Source organism: Nuphar pumila, chromosome 1 (genome assembly GCF_984573655.1).
Source record: "Nuphar pumila chromosome 1, dmNupPumi1.hap1.1, whole genome shotgun sequence".
Lineage (NCBI taxonomy): Eukaryota > Viridiplantae > Streptophyta > Magnoliopsida > Nymphaeales > Nymphaeaceae > Nuphar > Nuphar pumila.
In genome coordinates this window covers 125,378,218-125,396,977 of record NC_143249.1, presented here as the reverse complement: position 1 = coordinate 125,396,977, position 18,760 = coordinate 125,378,218, and the positions used below count along the sequence as shown (strand labels likewise).

Here is an 18,760-nt window from a genome sequence, read left to right as displayed (position 1 = left end):
AATTTTAGGAAGCTCGAAAAAGAAACCAAAAACATCTGTACTATTCATGCGTAACATGAGTAGTTTACAAAAACCCAACAATGCTGGTACATAAGCAGAACGTGTCAAGCCACTTAGCTTAACAATACAAAATACACTTACAAAGCAAGAGGAAATGTATACTCACAGCGCGATGCGGATGCTCAACAGTCAAGAATCCTTGCTTCCCTTAGCTTTGATACCAAATCTGTAACGCCCCAAAATTTCCAACTTTCGAATCTTTAAGAAAACAGGCAAGAGACTACAAAAAAATCTCTTTCCCTCAGAGTTTGTTTATGAAATCAACGGAAGACTATTCTTTTGTTAAATTTAGAAAGACAAGCTGACAACTTTGGGCACGTTAGCTAAAAAGACCAAAACTCACAATCCATGCTAATTGCAAAACACTTGAAAAAACCACTTTCATTAAAAGAAGTTTCCAAATAGTACAAAATTCAGATATCCCGAGGAAAATCCGTTATAAAACCCAAAAACGTCCAGGACACGAGCTAAGAGCAGAAAGAGGAAATCTTGAAGCCATCTTGCAATCGCGTCATCGCCCGTGGTGTACCTAATCATCACCTGTACCTATAAAATGAGTTAGTTTCGCGAGAAACTAGTAGGTGCACAAGAGAGACTACAGGAAACTGAATTAAGTACATTTAATTCAGTATGCTAAGCAGCTTAACGCAGATATGCAGTTAAACAGGTAAGCTGTTCAAAACAAGTAGGCAGTTCAAAGCAGGTAAGCAGTTCAAAGCAAGTAAGTAGTGTAATTGTCAAACGCAGCATGACGATTCATTTGATCGTAAGCTGCGAACTACTACACAATAAGCAAGTCTTATGACCCATCAACCAGTGTGAACAAACTTTATGTTTCAATATTACTGGCCTACGGGTACGCGCATGCAAAACGTAGAAACAACTGAGACTAGTTCGGACGTCTGTTATTCTATGTATTTTCAATAACCTGAATAGCTAGTTGAGTCCGCTCTTAAGGGGACGACTTTAGCCGAGAGAGGATTCCCTAAAGGCAGGTACTTGGCAACAGATGCATCCAACTTCTGCAGAAGTCCATGGGATCTACCACCTAGGATAATGTCTGGTAGTCCCTTCCCCTAACTCCAATGACTGGGGAGGCCAGATCTTTGCCCGTGGGGTGGTTGTTAACAACCTGTCCGTTGAAGTTTTGTACCAATCCATCATCTCCCTTGACAGAAACACAAGGGCAAATAAGTGCGTCAGGGGTAAATTAACTGATGACTCATTCTATATGCTTTGGTCTTTTGACCTAATGAGCATCTTACCTGTGAAGGTGATCCCATTTTTATATGTTTACAGCATTGTGCATTTAGCACGGTTCGAGGTCGCACGATCGTCTCATCCGATCATCGCAATACTAGCGTGTAGTGCACGACTACAAGTACTCTAGGATAAAAGGGGTATAGCTCCCCAATAGGAGCCTCAACAGAAGTGTTTCATAAAGATGTAATGTTTCTCAAACTTTACTTTTGACATTCTTTATCTTTTGAAACATCCAACAACTTGTGCCACATTTGGCATGCGATTTTCTAGAATCTTATCCGCTATCGTGGTATCTACATGCCTCGCATGACTCGATGCCAACCTCGATAGACGGGATGTGATTCTCAACAGAACCCCCGCTAAGAAGCTTGCTCAAGCCCTAATTCGGGGTTACTCGAGATATATCAGATAAACGAACAGAACCAGCCAATGACATTCTTCCAAATACTTCGATTTGGGCAGTCATTGATGCTTTTGCGCAACTCCCTAAAATCTCAAGTCTACTTTGCAGGACTGCACTCGAAAAGCTAGGATCCTTGTGAGGAATCTCTCTCTTTAGACAAGGATGTGTCGCTAGCTCCCGACTCAACTCTTGTCGCAAGAAAGACAGTGGTAAATGCCCCTTGCATCCTCCACGAGGATGCCTTTATGGAACATGCAATGAGCGAAAACCTGAGCGTCATCTGTAATGGCAAGGCAGTAACAAAACATTTGCAAAAGCAAGAGCCTGGGCGCAAAGCGCGATGACAAAGTAAAGACATGACAGAAAGTAAAGGACAAGGATCGCAAAACCACGTTCTTGAGTTAAATGCGTACTCATATAAATATATATACATATATATTTATTTAATTGTCTTTTTTAGTTAATTGAACTCAATTCAATTGTCCAAGTCCTTTGTGCAATCTTCTCCTACCTTGGGGAGTTGCAAGCTTGCTGGTGTAAACGATTGATGGGTCGGGCAGCGGAGTGCGAGCGAGATCCGCCGTACGAGTTGCAAAAGCGACAGTCTTAGCAAGCTAAAACAAAAAATAGAAGATCAGGGGCACTCTCGTTGACTTGACGTGAAGGAAGCAGAGGCAGGGGCATCGTGCCCTTGCGCACCTGCTATCAGCGCAAGAAGCAGGAGCAGGGGCTGCGAGCCCCTGCTGACCTGTTGTCAGCAAATTACGAGGATGCAGGGGGTTGCACCCCTGCCCTCAAAAAGCGAGGGCAGGCAATGCTGTGCCCCTGCCTGACAAAGTAGAGGAGAGGCAGGGGCTTTGCCCCTGCCTGACGCTAGAGAAGAGGGAGGCAGGGGGCCTTGCCCCTCCTGCCTGTTGAAAAACAGCGGAGGCAAGGGCAATGCCCTTGCCTAAAGAGAGAAAAGGGCGCAGGGAGGGGGCTCGACCCCTCCCCTGAACAACGAGGGTGCAGGGTGGGGGATCGACCCCTCCCCAGACCAATAGAGGAAGCAGGGAGGGGCTCGACCCCCTCCCCTGCCGTAACAAGGAGCAGGGAAGCCGGGAGGGGGGTCGACCCCTTCCCTGCACAACAGACAAGCACAGAGGGGTTCGACCCCTCCCCTAACATTAATGGGACCGAGCAGGGGACTCGACCCTTCCTCTTGCGTACTACGAAGGCAGGGAGGGTAGAACCCTCCTCTGCGTAGTTCGAAGGCAGGGAGGGTAGAACCCTCCCTTGCGTAGTTCGAAGGCAGGGAAGGCTCGAGCTCTTCCCTGCGACAAACAGAGGCAGGGAGGGTCAAACCCTCCCCTGCGCATGGAGACAGGGAGGGGGTTCGACCCTCCCTGGTGAAAGAAAAGGCAGGCAGGGCCCCCAAAACCCCTGCTAGAACCTTTCTTACAGGCGGCAGGGGTTTTACCCCTGCCGACCTATTGGCAAAGTGGTAGGGGCTTAAGCCCCTACCGGACGTCTATCCCTTGCCGTAATGGACCGACAGGCAGGGGCTTTTGCCCCTGTCGGTCGACGAAAGGAAGAAGAAAAGGGGGAGAGAGATACGGAAGGAAAAGGAGAAGAAGTCGGTGCGCACCTGGAGGTCGCCTACGAAGATGTCGATCGGAACAAAAGGGAAGGGATGGCACTGGGGTCGCAGCTGCCCGCAGGGAGCTGTCAGTGTTCGGGGAAGGCCGGACGCAAGGGCGGCTCGAGCTTGTTTCTGCGAATCGAGGAAGAGCGAGAGGGGAAGGCGGTGAGGTTGCCGACGCGGGGTGAAAGGGGAGAGGAAATTGAGGTACCCAGAGAGAGACAAGAGGGCGACCGAGGGAGAGTGCATAGAGAACAAGAGAGCAGGAGAGACGAGAGAGACGAGGGGAAGGAGGTTTCGAGAAACCTCCCCCCTTGCCTCGCTGTCCTTAAAGGGCACGAGAGGCGGTGCCTCTATTGGGTTCGGGTCGGGTCTGGATCCTACACGAATCCAAGTTAATTTTTTTCGTGTTTTACAGCAGGTGCGGTCAACCCGACCCTAGGTGCGGTCAACCCCATGGCCATTTTGGTCCATTTTTTCGAACATAAAAAAAATTTGCCAAGAAATTGTTTTTGCCTTATATGTCAAAGGGATTCTCCAACTAGGTGCCGCACCCGCACCCGATGTGGTCAACCTAATCCTGGGTGCAGTTAGGGGTGACAATCGGGTCGGGTTGGCGGGTCAGCATACCTCAACCCGAACCCGACCCGTTTATTAAACGGGTAACCCGACACGACCCGCCAACCCGTTTAGTAAACGGGTTGGGTCGGGTAAACGGGTTGGCGGGTTGACCCACCCGCCTAACCCGTTTATTAAACGGGTCACCCAGGTTGGCGGGTTGGCATACCCCTAACACGAACCCGACCCGTCTAATAAACGGGTTAGGCGGGTCGACCCGTTTGTTAAACAGGTTAGTTTAAGCCCAACCCGAACCCGCCTAAGAGGCGGGATGGCGGGTTGTGTCAGGTTTTGCCACCCCTAGCTGCAGTCAATGCACCCAGGGTCATTTATGTCCAACTTTTGGACTTTATATATATATATATATATATATATATATATATATATATATATATATAATTTTTTATATTTTTGCCGCACCCCCGCACCCGGGTTTTTTGGAAGTGCCGTACCCCCGCACTCGGGTTTTTGGGAAGTGCCGCATCCCCGCACCCGCACCCGCACCCGCACCCGCACCCGCACCCATGTGACATAGATTTTCATCTTCTGATCATTCTGAACCAAAATAAACTCCTCTTCTACCTAATTGATGCGTGAATCAACAAATCACATTTTTAATTACTTGTTTACAATAAATGCACTTTATGTAATTCCTAAACTGTAAAGGAGAAAAGAAGAGTTACGCATAATAAAAAGGAAAGCACTAAGGAAGGCATGCACAAACTATGTATAATTTTGTAATTCATAACTTATACACATCTTGAAAAACTGATAAAACCAATATATATATATATGTATATATATATGTATTTGCATAATTGCATGTTAAATACTATAAAAAATGCATTCTATATTCGTGTAGGCACGTACCTTAGGGTCTGTTTGTTTCAATGGCAGGAACCTTTAAGAAATGCTTATTGCAGGGTAGGAATTGCTTCCTATAGAGGGCTATGTGAAGGATTTTCATACCAAAACCTTGTTTTCTTATGAAAATGTGGGGCCCATAAGGCTCCTCGTCAACCAACAAGAAAATGACCCATTTTCATAGGAAAATGTGCCATTTCTCCATGGAATTCAATAAAAGAATGGGCCTAACTAAAACCATATGTACATACTCACATGTGCGCATGCACACAAACACACACATACACAATGTATACAAAATGATTAAATGGTGAATAATAAACAGTTAGAAAGCAATAGGAAGTGATATGAATCAAATGATGCTTCCCCTCTTTTTAAGGAAGCAGTCTGGCCATTGTGCTTCAAGCCCCTTGGACACTTTTGGCAACTATGATCCTCATGATATTGGCCTTCTGAAAAGCCTCAACGGGCATATCATGTAATCTTAAGAAAGAATTCAGGATGTTTCTCATAGTTTCTAATTTTCAGTTGAACTGGTGTTACATAAATTTCATCCTTGATAATGTACGTGGTCTCATTCAATATCAATTATTGCATTCAAACATTAGCTGTGGCAATGAAAACTGCACATTGTGGATTATGTCACATGGATACAGGATATGAAAAGTGAGTTGAAATGGAGTTTCCGTGTGAACATAGTTGTGGATCGTGCCTATGTGGATCCAGAACTGGCTTGGCTAGAAACCAGTGTGGTGCCTATATGGACTAAGAGCTGGCTTTGCTAGAAACTAGCATGGTGGAGGCACTAGTAATCATTGATGGTGCCTGTACTTTCATAAATGTATCTCTTGTGAATTTCTGTATATAGGTAATGCATGTGTGTGTATTGGGATTGCATGTTACAATTGGTGCCAATATGCATTCATATATGCAATTATTGCCATAAAATATTATCTATTTGTTGCCCATTCAAGGTGTACATTTCTTTTTTCATATCAATTTTCTATTCAATTCCTGTAGGAACTGTGTTTGCTTATGGGCAGACCAGCAGCGGGAAGACTTTTACGATGAAGGGTTCATTAGATGACCCAGGAATTATTCATCTGGCTGTCCAAGATGTCTTTCAGAACATTCAACTGGTTGTTATATTACTTTCTCATTAATGACTCCTTGAATGCTACACATTAATGACCTTCGCAATGCTAGGTGGAATTCTGAACTTGATCTTTGTCTATAACTCTATATTTCAAAAAACAGATGACAGGCCGTGAATTTTTAATTCGGGTTTCATACATGGAGATCTACAATGAAGAAATTAATGACCTATTTAGGCCAGAGAATCAAAAGCTGCAAATTCATGAGAATTTGGAGGTGAGATTTCAAGAATTGTTAAAATTAGTGGCAATAAGTTGTACTTGCGTGATTACGTCTCATTTTTCATCATTTTTAGAGAGGAATATTTGTTGCTGGTCTAAGAGAAGAAATTGTGAATAGTCCCGATCAAGTCATTGAGCTCATTGAGTATGGAGAAGGTAAACTTGTTGAACTATCTTTTCCTTCTCAATCTTTTGAAAGGATTGATTCAATTTAAGATTAAACAACTAAGAGTTCTTTTAATAATGTCTTGCAGTTCATAAACACTTTGGGCAGACGAACATCAATTCTAGAAGTAGTAGATCTCACACTATCTTCAGAATGGTATGCTTGTTTTGTTCAAAGATTGTCTTTGTTAATAGCTTTTTGCATTTTTGCTTAAGAAATGTAATGTTGATATTCAATTTAGGTAATTGAAAGTAGAGGGCAAGACACAATAGCATTTGGAGATAGTTCTGCTGCAGATGCTGTCCGGGTGTCTGTTTTGGTTTGTAATCTAGCATGTCTCTGGAGACTGCCTTGAAGTTGTATATGATACCCATATGTTTTCTCCTCCTTGTGTTGTGCTATCTTGCGATGGCATATTGGTTTACAACTTTTTACTTTTTGCCTTTTCCCTTTAAAAATTTTTCCAAGCCCTCAAAAGGTAAAACTTTGCCCTTGCACAGAATTTAGTAGATTTGGCTGGGTCAGAGCGGATTGCAAAGACTGGTGCTGGTGGTATTCGTTTGAAGGAAGGGAAATACATAAACAAAAGCTTAATGGCTCTTGGCAATGTCGTTAATAAACTTAGTGATAATGGTGTGAGACAAAGGTCTGTCTAAGAATTTTTGTGGTTTTTGTTGTGGTAAGGTAAGCACTAAGATCCTAAATGGCTGTGCCATTTTTGCAGAGGACATATTCCATATCGTGATAGTAAGCTCACTAGAATTCTTCAGCCTGCCCTTGGTGGCAATGCAAAGACTTCCATTATTTGCACTGTTGCACCTGAAGAGGTACACTTTTCTTGGTCCAATTTTCTAGGTACATTTTATTTTGGCTGATAAATGCCATCATTCTATGCAATACATTTTCTATAGGTTCATATAGATGAAACAAAGGGGACTTTGCAGTTTGCTAGCAGAGCTAAGCGCATTACAAATTGTGTTCAAGTGAATGAGGTTATCTCTTCTTTCGCTTGTTTTAACTGTGCATGTTTGTCATTTAACTTTGTTTCGATTTCATATGTGCAAATCGGTGTAGTAGTTTTTTGTTTGTTACTGCATTTGTTTTTTTTTCCTTTTTTTGGATGCGTTGTTGTGAGTAGGTGGGGGAGGTACTTATGTCACACAGACACTTAGCATGTGTATCTCCTCAGACACTTCATGGACACAACAGAATACTTCATAGGCACAGTCAAACCAGTTTCGTACAGTCAACATTGTGTCATTAAAAAAGCAAAATGTGTTTGAAATTTCAAATGTTAAAAGGCTTAAAGAAATAACGATTAGTAGCTCTACACATTCTATTACAAAAAAAAGGATACAAATATAAGTTTTAATATGTAACCCTTTATAATAACTTGCCTTACTGAAATACTCTAAAGAATTTTGTGCTTCAAAGCAATTCTTTGAAAGCGTACTTCCCAAATGTTTTATGTTAAGAAATTACCTTGTCGAGATATAGATGAGATGAATACTTGTGACTGTGGTGTGCTCATAGCATAGTATTTTGGTATGATACTTGCACTTAGTTTTAGATGTTTGGATGAGATTTGTTGGCTTGCAATCTGAATAGTCGATGTAGTGGATCGTTTGTATTTTCTTGCATGGTTTGTAGTAAAAGATGATAACCTTCATTCCTGTAGTATTGGAAACATATCAATCTTATAATTCTACCTCCTCCATGATTCTATTTCAAACTGTGCCTGTGTCTGACTTCTTGGTATTAATTAGAATACACATTATAGGTTCCTAGATGAAAAGGGTGCATTAACTAAAGTTGTTCTTATTATGCTGACTTCTTTTTTATTAGCACACTTGACTCTGTTGTTCTCCACTTTTTTTTTTTGAATGAACTTCAAATTTCCTTTTGTAGAAGCAGACAAACCACATTTGTTCTAAAGTTGGTTAATTGAATCAAGATGGGGCTACCAAATTTAATCCTTGTATTATGCTATGATTTTAATCTTGGTATGGCCTCCAGTTTTTTCAAGTCATTTTTTAAGTGGAGCAAAATAAAAGTAGAATAAGAAAACCAGGAACCATTTATTATTATGAGGTGTATTAGCATATGCATCTATGTCACACGGACTCGGCTCCAAGGTCGACGCACCCGCGTCGACACGCACCGACACGGGTGCGGCTCGGACTCGGTCAACCCGACCCTCGGTGCGGTCAACGCACCCAAGGTCATTTTGGTTCAACGGGACCCGCGCCGCCCCCCCCCCTCCTGTAAGGAAAAAAACCCTGAATCAGGCTTCACAACTCATCACCTGTCCCCTAATGGGCACAACTTTGACAGAGTCTTATATATATATATATATATATATATATATATATATATATATATAGCCGAGTCCCCGTGTCCAAAATTTTTGAAATTGCGCCGCACCCGTGTCGCACCCGCACCCATGTGACATAGATATGCATACAAGTTAATCTCATTATCCTCACACAACCCTCAGATATAGAGCACTGCATCTTCATATTTTCCTAGTGTTATTGCACTTGGTGACCTTACCTTTTGCATTGGATGATTTCTTTGTGTTAACATATTGTATAAGGTCATGCTCAAGATTTCTAAAAAGGATAGTTTTTGCTTTTAAAATCACAGAATTGTTTTATGCTTTATTAAGCTATCATGAATTTTTCTAAAATTCTCTTTCTGAATTCTTGGAAAGCTCTCATGTATTACTTTTGTTGACCACTTTTTTCATTAGCTGATTTCTTTTCGTAGAGTCATTTATTCTATTAGTTGCTTTTCATTTACTAATATTAAACAATTTTGTTGTAGATCTTGACAGATGCAGCACTGTTAAAACGTCAAAAGCTAGAAATCGAAGAGCTTCAGAGAAAGTTGAAGGTATCTTGTCTTCATAGATTTGATATTACCATAAATTAGCTGAAGGTAACATTCTGTTTTATAGGGATCCCATTCTGAGGTGTTGGAGCTTGAGATATTAAAGCTGCGAAATGAAATGCTGAAGGTGATCATTGTTTATTAGTCATTTTACATTGATGTTGACATTGTTTTACATGCTCAAATCCATATCTTTCTTTTTGTCTTTGCCATTTCTCATAAATTACAGTCTGAACAAGAGAGGGAAAAACTTGCTTTGGAGCTTGAACAAGAAAGAAAATCACGTAAGCAGCAAGATTGCTGTGTCGAGGAGCAACAAATGAAAGTAGAACATTTTAGCAACAACGTATGTTCTTGTCAAGATAAAAGCTCAGATGTTGTCACCAGTAGCCTTAGCTCTCGTGTTTTACATTAGTCATTGTATTTTTCCTTATTTTTCTTGCTCTGCTTCATGAAGAGTGATTCTGGTCAGTTTTTTTGTGGACCAACTTAGTTTTAGCTAGTGACAGTTATAGTTTGATTTTTCTTAAGCTTTTTATGCATCTGTTATTTTGATGATATCTAGGTTTTAGATATGTTAATTTGCTTTGTACACTTTTGATGGTTATTGCACCATTGGTTCAGCCTTCGTTCATCTTGTGAGAATATGAAAATCTTAATTAATAATGGACTTTACTCATTTTATTTCTCAGTTATTGTATGATAAAGCAGCATTTCAAGTGCATGGTGATTCCTTTAGTTTTATATAAGAAGCCTGCTATTTTTTCTCTTTTTTCAATAATGAAGCCGGGGTATAGCCTCCTATGAGATTCAAATTGGAGACACGTAAGGATGCTGCAACTATAACTAGTCCTGCTATCATTCTTGACCCAAGAAATCCATTGGTGTGCTTTGATAGTTTTTAAGCTTCATCTTGAGGAAGAGTTGTGCATGTTTTTTCCTTCTTAATCAAAGATGTTGATACATGAAAAAAGAAAAGAGTAGAGGGTGGGATTAATTGGGTCTACAAAGTGTAAGGAGGGCAAGGTGACAATGCTTCAGCTAATGTTGCCCTTCGACAAAAGAAGTTGCTGAAACATAGAATGGAAAAACCAAGGATGAAAGAACTGTTTTTTTTTTTTAAATGGTAAAGTGCAGTTTGTATTTTGGAAGTTGGTAATTTAGTTTAGCTTAAAATACAGAAACACAAACACCTGTGTGTGTGTCAAAAATAACAATACTAATATTACACAGAAATCTTTGTTCAAAGGCTATAAATATTAATGCTACTGTAATTTAATGCCAACATGCGTATATCCAAAATAATAATACTAGTACACAGAAAGCTTTGTTCAAAGGCTATAAATATTAATGCCGCTGTAATTTATACATGCGTATATGTTGCATTAGTTTATGGCTCAAACTAGGGTTTATAAGGCTTTGCATATTGAATAACTTTAGCATTTGTGTCCCATAGTATATAAATGCAAGTCACAACTTGCAACTGGACATGATGCTATAATTTATAGATTTATGTTTTCCCTAAAACATCCAGCCAAGATATAGAGTTACTCAATGGATATAAGTGATGTGAAGCTATCTTTTAGTTTATTTAAAGCAGACCCATTTTGAAGGGATTTTTTCATGAATTTGGCCCCCTTTACTTATTGTGATCAGTTGATTTTTGTTAATAGCATCTGATCTATGCTGTGCACATTAAATTCGTGTTTAACATCATGATCAGTTCTTAGAAAAGAAAGCTTTTACTTTGAAACTTCTGCAACTTCAATAATGCATTAATTTATTTGATGACTTTTCAGTCCTAACTTCGGTTTCGCTTAATTTCACTTTGAATTGCAGTGTAGTATGCAATTTCCATCATGTGCTATATGAGTTACGCCTATATCACTTGGATGATCAATTTTTACTTTGGTATTAGGTTTCCTTATTTACCAACTCTTGTGGAGAACTCCAGAAAATGTCTTTATCCCATTTATGCAACAACATTTGCATGGCATTGATTAAGACTAACATTTGCATGCAATTGATTAACCCCTAAGTCGCTAACACTATTTGTTTTCTTGATTACTTGTGGCAATAATTCATTTATGTATGGCTATTTTCCTACTAGGAAATGTGTTCCTCAGCAGAAGAATGTGATCAGATTCCTGAAACACCGCCCATTAACACTTGTAGAACTCCTTATCTTAATGATCATTCAAAAGTTTTAATAGCGAAGCGTTTTCACGAAGTGGTGCTTCTTGAGAGTAGTCCCGTTCCCGATGACTTTGCAAACATTGCTGATGAAGACATGTGGTTAAGGTTAAACAAAGGTCATAAGGCTATTGACCTTGACTTATTGCACTTTACTCCTGTTCTCAAACATTCGTCTCTGTCACCAAGAGGTGCAATTCAGGTGAGTTGCTTCTATTCACTGTTAGCTTGACAATTATTTGATAATTCAACATTTCTGACCAACTTATGAGACTAGTGTGTTATATTGTGGCTACTTTTATTTCTTGTAGTTTGTACCTTGCTCCTCAGTTAGTTGAGTGATTTTTGTTTTTGTGCCTTCTATACAAATAAAGATTATGAAGGTAATGCAAACTTTGGTATTCTTTCTGTTTAATTAATCTGTAAAAGAAGGTTGAAACCATTAATACATTGCATATTGCGTCATTGAAAGGATCTAATTATGTCTCATCTTTGCACGCTAGAATTCTTCTCTAGCTGACATGTGACTAGAGGTTTGGACAATGAAACATTCAGCTTAAAGATATCCTAGTATTTTAGAGCACTTACAATCTACAAAGGTTATGCAATGAGTGAAACAAGAATAATTGCATTTACTTACCTCTATGATTGTAGGCTATGTCACATAGGTATGGATGCAGATACAGGTGCGGGTACTGCGATGCGACACTTTAAAAAAACTTATGTGTGAGAGTGCAAGATGGGTATATATATATATAATTTTTAACGGTTTTAAGTTAACACTAATGAAATAAAAACAATTATCATATCATCAATTCATCATGCATAAATTCATACAATAAATTATATTAACAATCTACCATTCACCATGCATAAATTCACCATTTTTGTCCTTAAAACCAAAAAATAAAATAAAATTCATAAAAAAACTGGCTGAACTTAGAACCCAACCCAAGCTTGGGTTCGGTTTTGCTGAACTCAAGCCTAGATCCAACAGAACCGAACTCAGGACTGTTGGTGTAATATAAAAAAAAAAATTTGGTTTGGACCGGATCCGGATCTGACCCGGACCCGACCCAGGCCACCGCCCCTCGCTGTCATTAAAAGACAGCGAGGCAGGCGGGAGGAGGGTCACGAAACCCCCCTCACCGCCACTCGCTCTCTGTCTCTATGTTTCTCTCTCTCGCTCGTCCACGGTCACCGACGCCGGCGACCCCCGACCGCCACCGACATCGGCGACCCCCCCTTTCCTTCCGGCGAGCTCCTTTTCGGCGAGCTTCCTCCAAAAACCCCTTGGTACGCCATCGCTTCCTCTTTCTCCCTCTTTTCCCTCTCCGTCTCTTCTCTCTCTCTCCCTCACTTCTCTGTGTGGCCACGGGAGGGGTCAAACCCCCTCCCTGTGCCCCCTTTTAGCAGGGGAGGGGCACGACACCCCTCCCTGCTCTCCGTTTCGGTAGGGGAGGGGGGGGGGGGCTGAGCCTCCTCCCTTCTCTCGTTACGACAGGGGAGGGGTTGAGCCCCCTCCTTGCTTCTGTTACGGCAGGGGAGGGGCCGAGCCCCTCCTCCGTATTTTCTGCTACGGTAGGGGAGGGGCCGAGCCCCTCCTCCTTGCCCCTTTTTATTATGCCAGCAGGGGCCATCGGCCCCTGCCTTTTTGTTGTGCCAGCAGGGGCCGATGGCCCCTGCCTTTTTGTTTGTCAGCAGGGGCCATCGGCCCCTGCCTTTTTATTATGCCAGCAGGGGCCGATGGCCCTTGCCTTTTTGTTATGCCAGCAGGGGCCGATGGCCCTTGCCTTTTTGTTTGCCAGCAGGGGCCGATGGCCCCCTGCCCTTTGTGCGCGAGCATATACCCTTGGCCGACAGGCCCGGGGAATCTTTGGAAGCTACATCGTGATGGGGACAAATCATTATAATTGTTGGTCTCCAACGAGGAATTCCTAGTAGCGTGAGTCATCCGTTCGCATTTGACTACACCCCTCTTTCGGCTTCAAGGGTCATTTGACCCTGCCCCATCTTCTTTTCAAGTCAATTGGGACAGTTTGCCCCAGCCCTATGTATTAGAGAAGTTGAGTCTTTGCCTTGCTTTTGCTTTTGTCTGAGTTTGCTTGTTAATATCGCATATTTGCAGCTACGACGGATCCCACTCGCGCTCCGCGACCCGAGCCGTTAATCGTGTACGTCCGCAAGCTCGTAACCCTCCAAGGTAGGGGAAGATTGCATGGAAGACTTGGAAAATTGAATTAAGTTCAATTAAACTAAAAGCGACCATTGAATGAATATATATATATATATATATATATATATTTATACGAGTATCCACTTCACTCAAGGATGCGGTTTCGCAATCCTTGCCCTTTACCTTGCCGTCGCGCTCTGCGCCTAGGCTCTTGCTTTTGCATATGTGTTGGTATTGCCTTGCTATTGCAGATGACGTGCAGGTTCTTGCTCTTTGCGGATGCCTTAAGGGCATCCTCGTGGAGAATGCAAGGAGCATTTACCACTCTCCCTCTTGCGACAAGAGTTTAGTCGGGAGTGAGCGAACTTCGTAGCGGGTGTTCTGTTGAGAAACCCATATCCCGTCTATCGAGGCTGGTATCGAGTCATGCGAGACATGTAGATATCTCGATAGCGGATGTGATTCGAGATAATCACATGCATAATGTTGGCAAAAGGTACTGCTGTTTCAAAAGATAAAGTAAAGTAGATAAACTTTACATCTTTGTGAAACACTCCTGTTGAGGCTTGTATTGATGAGCTATACCCCCTTCATCCTAGAGTACTTGTAGTCGTGCACGACACGTCTAGTACCGCGATGATTGGATGAGACGGTCGTGTGACCTCGAACAGTGCTAAAGGCACAATGCTGTAATCACATAAATGGCCTCACATTCGCCTTCACAGGCAAGATGCTCGAGTGGGTTGAAGATCGCAGCATAGGATGGGTCGTTAGTTAAGCAACCCCTAACGCACCCATTCGCTTCTGGTTGTTCTGTCAAGGGAGAGGACAGAGCGGTACAAAAACTCCAATGGACAGGTTGTTAACAACCACCCTACGGGCAATGATCCGGCTTCCCCAGTCATTGGAGTTAGGGGAAAGGGGCTACAATAGTTAGCTCAACACTTCTGCAGAAGTTGGATGCATCCGTGGCACTGCTTTCAAGTCTCTTGGTAATCCTCTCTCGGCTAAAGCCGTCCCCTCTGGAGCGGACTCAACTAGCTATTCGGGTTATTGAAAATACATAGAATAATAGACGCCCGAACTAGTCTCAGTTGTTTCTATGTTTTGCCTGCGCGTACCCGCAGGCCAGTAATATCAGAACATAAAGTCTGTTCACATTGGTTGCTGGGCCGTGAGACTCGCCTGCACTACCGACTCGCTCACACTACTGATTCGCTGCACTACTGACTCGCTTGCAGTACTGACTCGCTTGCACTACTGATTCGCTTGCACTACTGATTCGCTGCACTACTGACTCGCTTGCACTACTGATTCGTTTGCACTACTGATTCGCTGCACTACCGACTCGCTCGCACTATTGATTCGCTGCACTACTGACTCGCTTGCACTACTGATTCGCTTGCACTACTGATTCACTGCACTACTGACTCGCTTGCACTACTGATTCGCTTGCACTACTGATTCGCTTGCACTACTGATTCGCTGCACTACTGACTCGCTTGCACTACTGATTCGCTTGCACTACTGATTCACTTGCACTACTTATTCGTTTGCACTACTTGTTCGATTGCACTACTTACGCGTTTGCACTAGTTATCTGCATGCATTGCTTACCTGTTTAACTGCATATCTGCTTTAAACTGCGTAACCTACTAAATTAAATTACATAATTCAGTTCCTTGTAGTCTCTCTTGTGCACCTACTAGTTTTTCGCGAAACTAACGCATTCTATGGGTACAGGTGACGATTAGGTACACCACAGGCGATGACGCGATGGCAAGATGACTCCAAGACGTTCTTCTTCCTGCTCTTAGCTCGCGTCCTGTTTTTTGGGGTTTTGTAACGGATTTTCCTTGGGATATCCGAATTTTGTACTATTTGGAGAACTTCTTAAATGAAAGTGGCTTTTCCAAGTGTTTGCAAGTAGCATGTGTTGTGCGTTTTGGTTCTTTTAGCTAACGCGCTCAAAGTTGTCAGCTTGCCTTTTTGAAATTAATAAAAGTATAGTCTTCCGCTGATTTCGTAAACCATCTCTGAGATGAAGAGATTCCTTTTTAGTCTCTTGTCTGTTTTTTTTTTCCGAAAGGTTTGCAAGCTTGAAATTTTGGAGTGTTACAACTTGGTATCAGAGCTAAGGGAAGTGAGGATTCTTGACCATTGAGCATCCGCATCGCGCTGTGAGTATACTTTTCCTCTTGCTTAGTAGGTGCACAATGCATTGTTAAGTTAAGTGGCTTGACACGTTTTGCTTATGTACCAGCATTGCTGGGGTTACATAAACTACTCATGTTAAACATGTATAGTACTTATGTCTTTGCTTTTTTCGAGCTTCCTAAAGTTTCTAATTATTGGTATTCCTTGTTTACTCCAAGGATGGCAAGAAACTCGAACGAAGGGTCTGCTGACGAATGGTCAGATCAGCGGGGATTCGTGATGGATTCCCTAGGTTCCCTGGCAGCGGCTATGCGAGACCAGATTCGTTCCCAAAGGGAACCAGCGCCCGTTCCTGAGTCGATCCCGCATACCGCAGTGACGTATGAGAAATTTCTGAAGCTTGACCCCCCGACCTTCGACAGCAAGCCCGACCCAGATATGGCCGATAACTGGGTGAAGGAGGTAGAACGAGTCTTCGAGGTCTTGTCAGTACCCGATGACAAGAAGACGCTTTTCAGGACCTTCAGGCTGAAGGGGAATGCCCGCAGTTGGTGGACATGGCGCGAGGTGTCCAGTTTTCGGGAATTTCGCCCATTCCTTGGGAAGCTTTCAGAAAGGCTTTCTTGGAGAACTACTTCCCGCCTCACGCAAGAGAGAAGAAGAAGGCAGAGTTCTTGGAGCTCTGCCAGGGCAATTCGAGTTTGACGGATTACATCGCCAAATTCCAGAGTGTGGAACCCTACTGCCCTAACCTGTTCGTGGATGATCGCGAGCGAGCAGGAAAGTTTGTTCGGGGGCTGAAGGAGGGACTCATGCATCGGGTCCTAACGAGCATGCCCTCGACCTTCTCTGCGGCAGTTGCTGCCGCCACCGTTCTGAGTGAAGCATGGGAGCGCACTAAGAGTGCTCAGGGCAGGAGGCCACCCGCTACGGGTGGTGAGCTGAAGACACCATTCGGCGACCCAGGCAAACGACCGTTCCTTCCTGTAAAGAGCGAAGGAGGAAGAAAACGATATCCTCCTTCGAAGCGTCAGCGGCCACAGGGCAACCCTCCAGCCAGGCAACAGGCTGGCAGCGTATGCCCCAGATGCCAGCGATCTCACTTTGGGCAGGCGTGCCCGCTCGACACAGGCGGATGCCTGTATTGTGGCAAGATAGGCCACTACGTCCGTGATTGCCGCAAAAAGGCGGCTGACGATTCCAGGCAGACCAGCGGAGCACCTTTGCTCCCTCGGCCACCACTGCCGCAACACCAGCATCAGTCACCACCACCACAGACGAGCGGTTAAAGGAGGGCGCCGGGATACGTCTACTCAGCCAAGGCTGAGCAGTTGACCAAGGGCGACCTAGTGCAAGGTACCCTTTTTGTCGCTAACCAAGCGACTTTTGTGCTTTTTGATTATGGCGCCACACACTCTTTTATTTCGGTAAATTTTGCCGAGTGTTTGCACATACCTGTAAAACCCTTGCATAATACTCTTGAAGTGTATAACCCGATTGGGAAAAACACCATTTGTGCGGCCTACGTACCAGAGTTGGACGTAGTCTTAGCAGATCGACATTTACCGGCTTGTGCTATCATGCTAGTGATGACAAAATTTGACGTCATCCTAGGCATGGATTGGCTGCACAAGTATCATGCCAAGATTTTCTGCCGAGATAGCAGGATTGTTTTATCTCCACCAGGAATGCCCAAGATGGAATTCAAGATCGTGAAACCCGTTCGGGCGAGCAAGTTGATTTCGTCGTTAAAGGCACAGAGCTATCTGAGGAAGGGATGCACTGCCTTTTTGGTCAGTGTTATCAAGTCCGGGCCGACGCGAGTCCCGATGGGAGACTTGGAGATTGTTCGAGATTTTCCAAACGTCTTCTCGGAGGAACTGCCAGGCCTTCCTCCACCTCGCGAGGTGCAGTTCAGCATCGAGTTTCTGCCGGGTACTGCGCCAATTTCTAAGGCTCCATATCGGATGGCGCCAGCCGAGCTCGCAGAGGTTAAGAAGCAGTTGCAGGAGTTGATGGATCAGGGATTCATTCGCCCTAGTGTCTCGCCCTGGGGAGCTCCCGTCTTGTTCGTGAAAAAGAAGGACGAATCATTGCAGTTGTGCATCGATTATCGGATGCTTAACCAAGCGACAATAAAGAATAAGTACCCGTTGCCACGCATCGAGGATCTGTTCGATCAGTTGCAGAGGGCCAGGATCTTCTCAAAGATCGACCTTAGATCTTGGTACCATCAACTCAGAATTAAGGGAGATGATATCTCCAGGACGGCCTTCCGGACCAGGTATGAGCATTACGAATTTACGGTCATGCCCTTTGGACTCACTAACGCTCCTGCAGCGTTCATGGATCTCATGAATAGGGTGTTCAAACCCTTTTTGGACACCTTCGTGATCGTGTTCATTGACGACATCTTGGTGTATTCAGATAGCTGGGAGCAACATCGTGAGCACTTGAAAGTTATTCTCGAAACCTTACGAAAGGAGCGGTTGTTCGCTAAGTACTCTAAGTGCGAGTTTTGGCTCGAGGAGATCATGTTTTTGGGACATGTCATCTCCAAGGAAGGTGTGTCTGTGGATCCAACGAAAGTCGAGGCTGTACTCAGTTGGCAGCAACCGAGGAATGTTCGTGACATTCGGAGTTTTCTTGGATTAGCTGGGTATTACCGAAGATTTATCCAGGACTTTTCTAAGATCTCTCTACCCTTGACGCAGCTCCTGAAGAAAGAAGCTAAGTTCGTGTGGGACGACATGTGTGAGAGCAGTTTTCAGATGTTGAAGGAACGTCTTACGACTGCTCCTATTTTGGCCTTACCTTCGGGTCAAGGCGGCTTCGTGATTTACACAGACGCTTTCGGGACAGGTTTGGGTTGCGTCTTAATGCAGAACGATAGAGTGATCGCCTATGCATCGCGCCAACTTAAAATACATGAGAAGAATTACCCGACTCATGATTTGGAGTTAGCAGCGGT

General features: G+C 43.4%; 1 protein-coding gene across 1 annotated transcript in view; it reads left to right on the top strand.

Moving 5' to 3' along the window:
- Positions 1 to 18,760, top strand: part of ZCF125 (P-loop containing nucleoside triphosphate hydrolases superfamily protein) — a 75,498-nt gene that overhangs the window by 17,692 nt on the left and 39,046 nt on the right. Inside the window, exons 3-14 of the mRNA XM_090007367.1 lie at positions 5,850 to 5,968; positions 6,087 to 6,200; positions 6,280 to 6,361; positions 6,460 to 6,527; positions 6,613 to 6,690; positions 6,872 to 7,017; positions 7,096 to 7,198; positions 7,283 to 7,363; positions 9,198 to 9,266; positions 9,331 to 9,390; positions 9,493 to 9,609; positions 11,374 to 11,658. Of these exons, the coding sequence (XP_089863493.1) occupies positions 5,850 to 5,968; positions 6,087 to 6,200; positions 6,280 to 6,361; positions 6,460 to 6,527; positions 6,613 to 6,690; positions 6,872 to 7,017; positions 7,096 to 7,198; positions 7,283 to 7,363; positions 9,198 to 9,266; positions 9,331 to 9,390; positions 9,493 to 9,609; positions 11,374 to 11,658 (1,322 nt within the window). The remainder of the gene's footprint in view (positions 1 to 5,849; positions 5,969 to 6,086; positions 6,201 to 6,279; positions 6,362 to 6,459; positions 6,528 to 6,612; positions 6,691 to 6,871; positions 7,018 to 7,095; positions 7,199 to 7,282; positions 7,364 to 9,197; positions 9,267 to 9,330; positions 9,391 to 9,492; positions 9,610 to 11,373; positions 11,659 to 18,760) is intronic.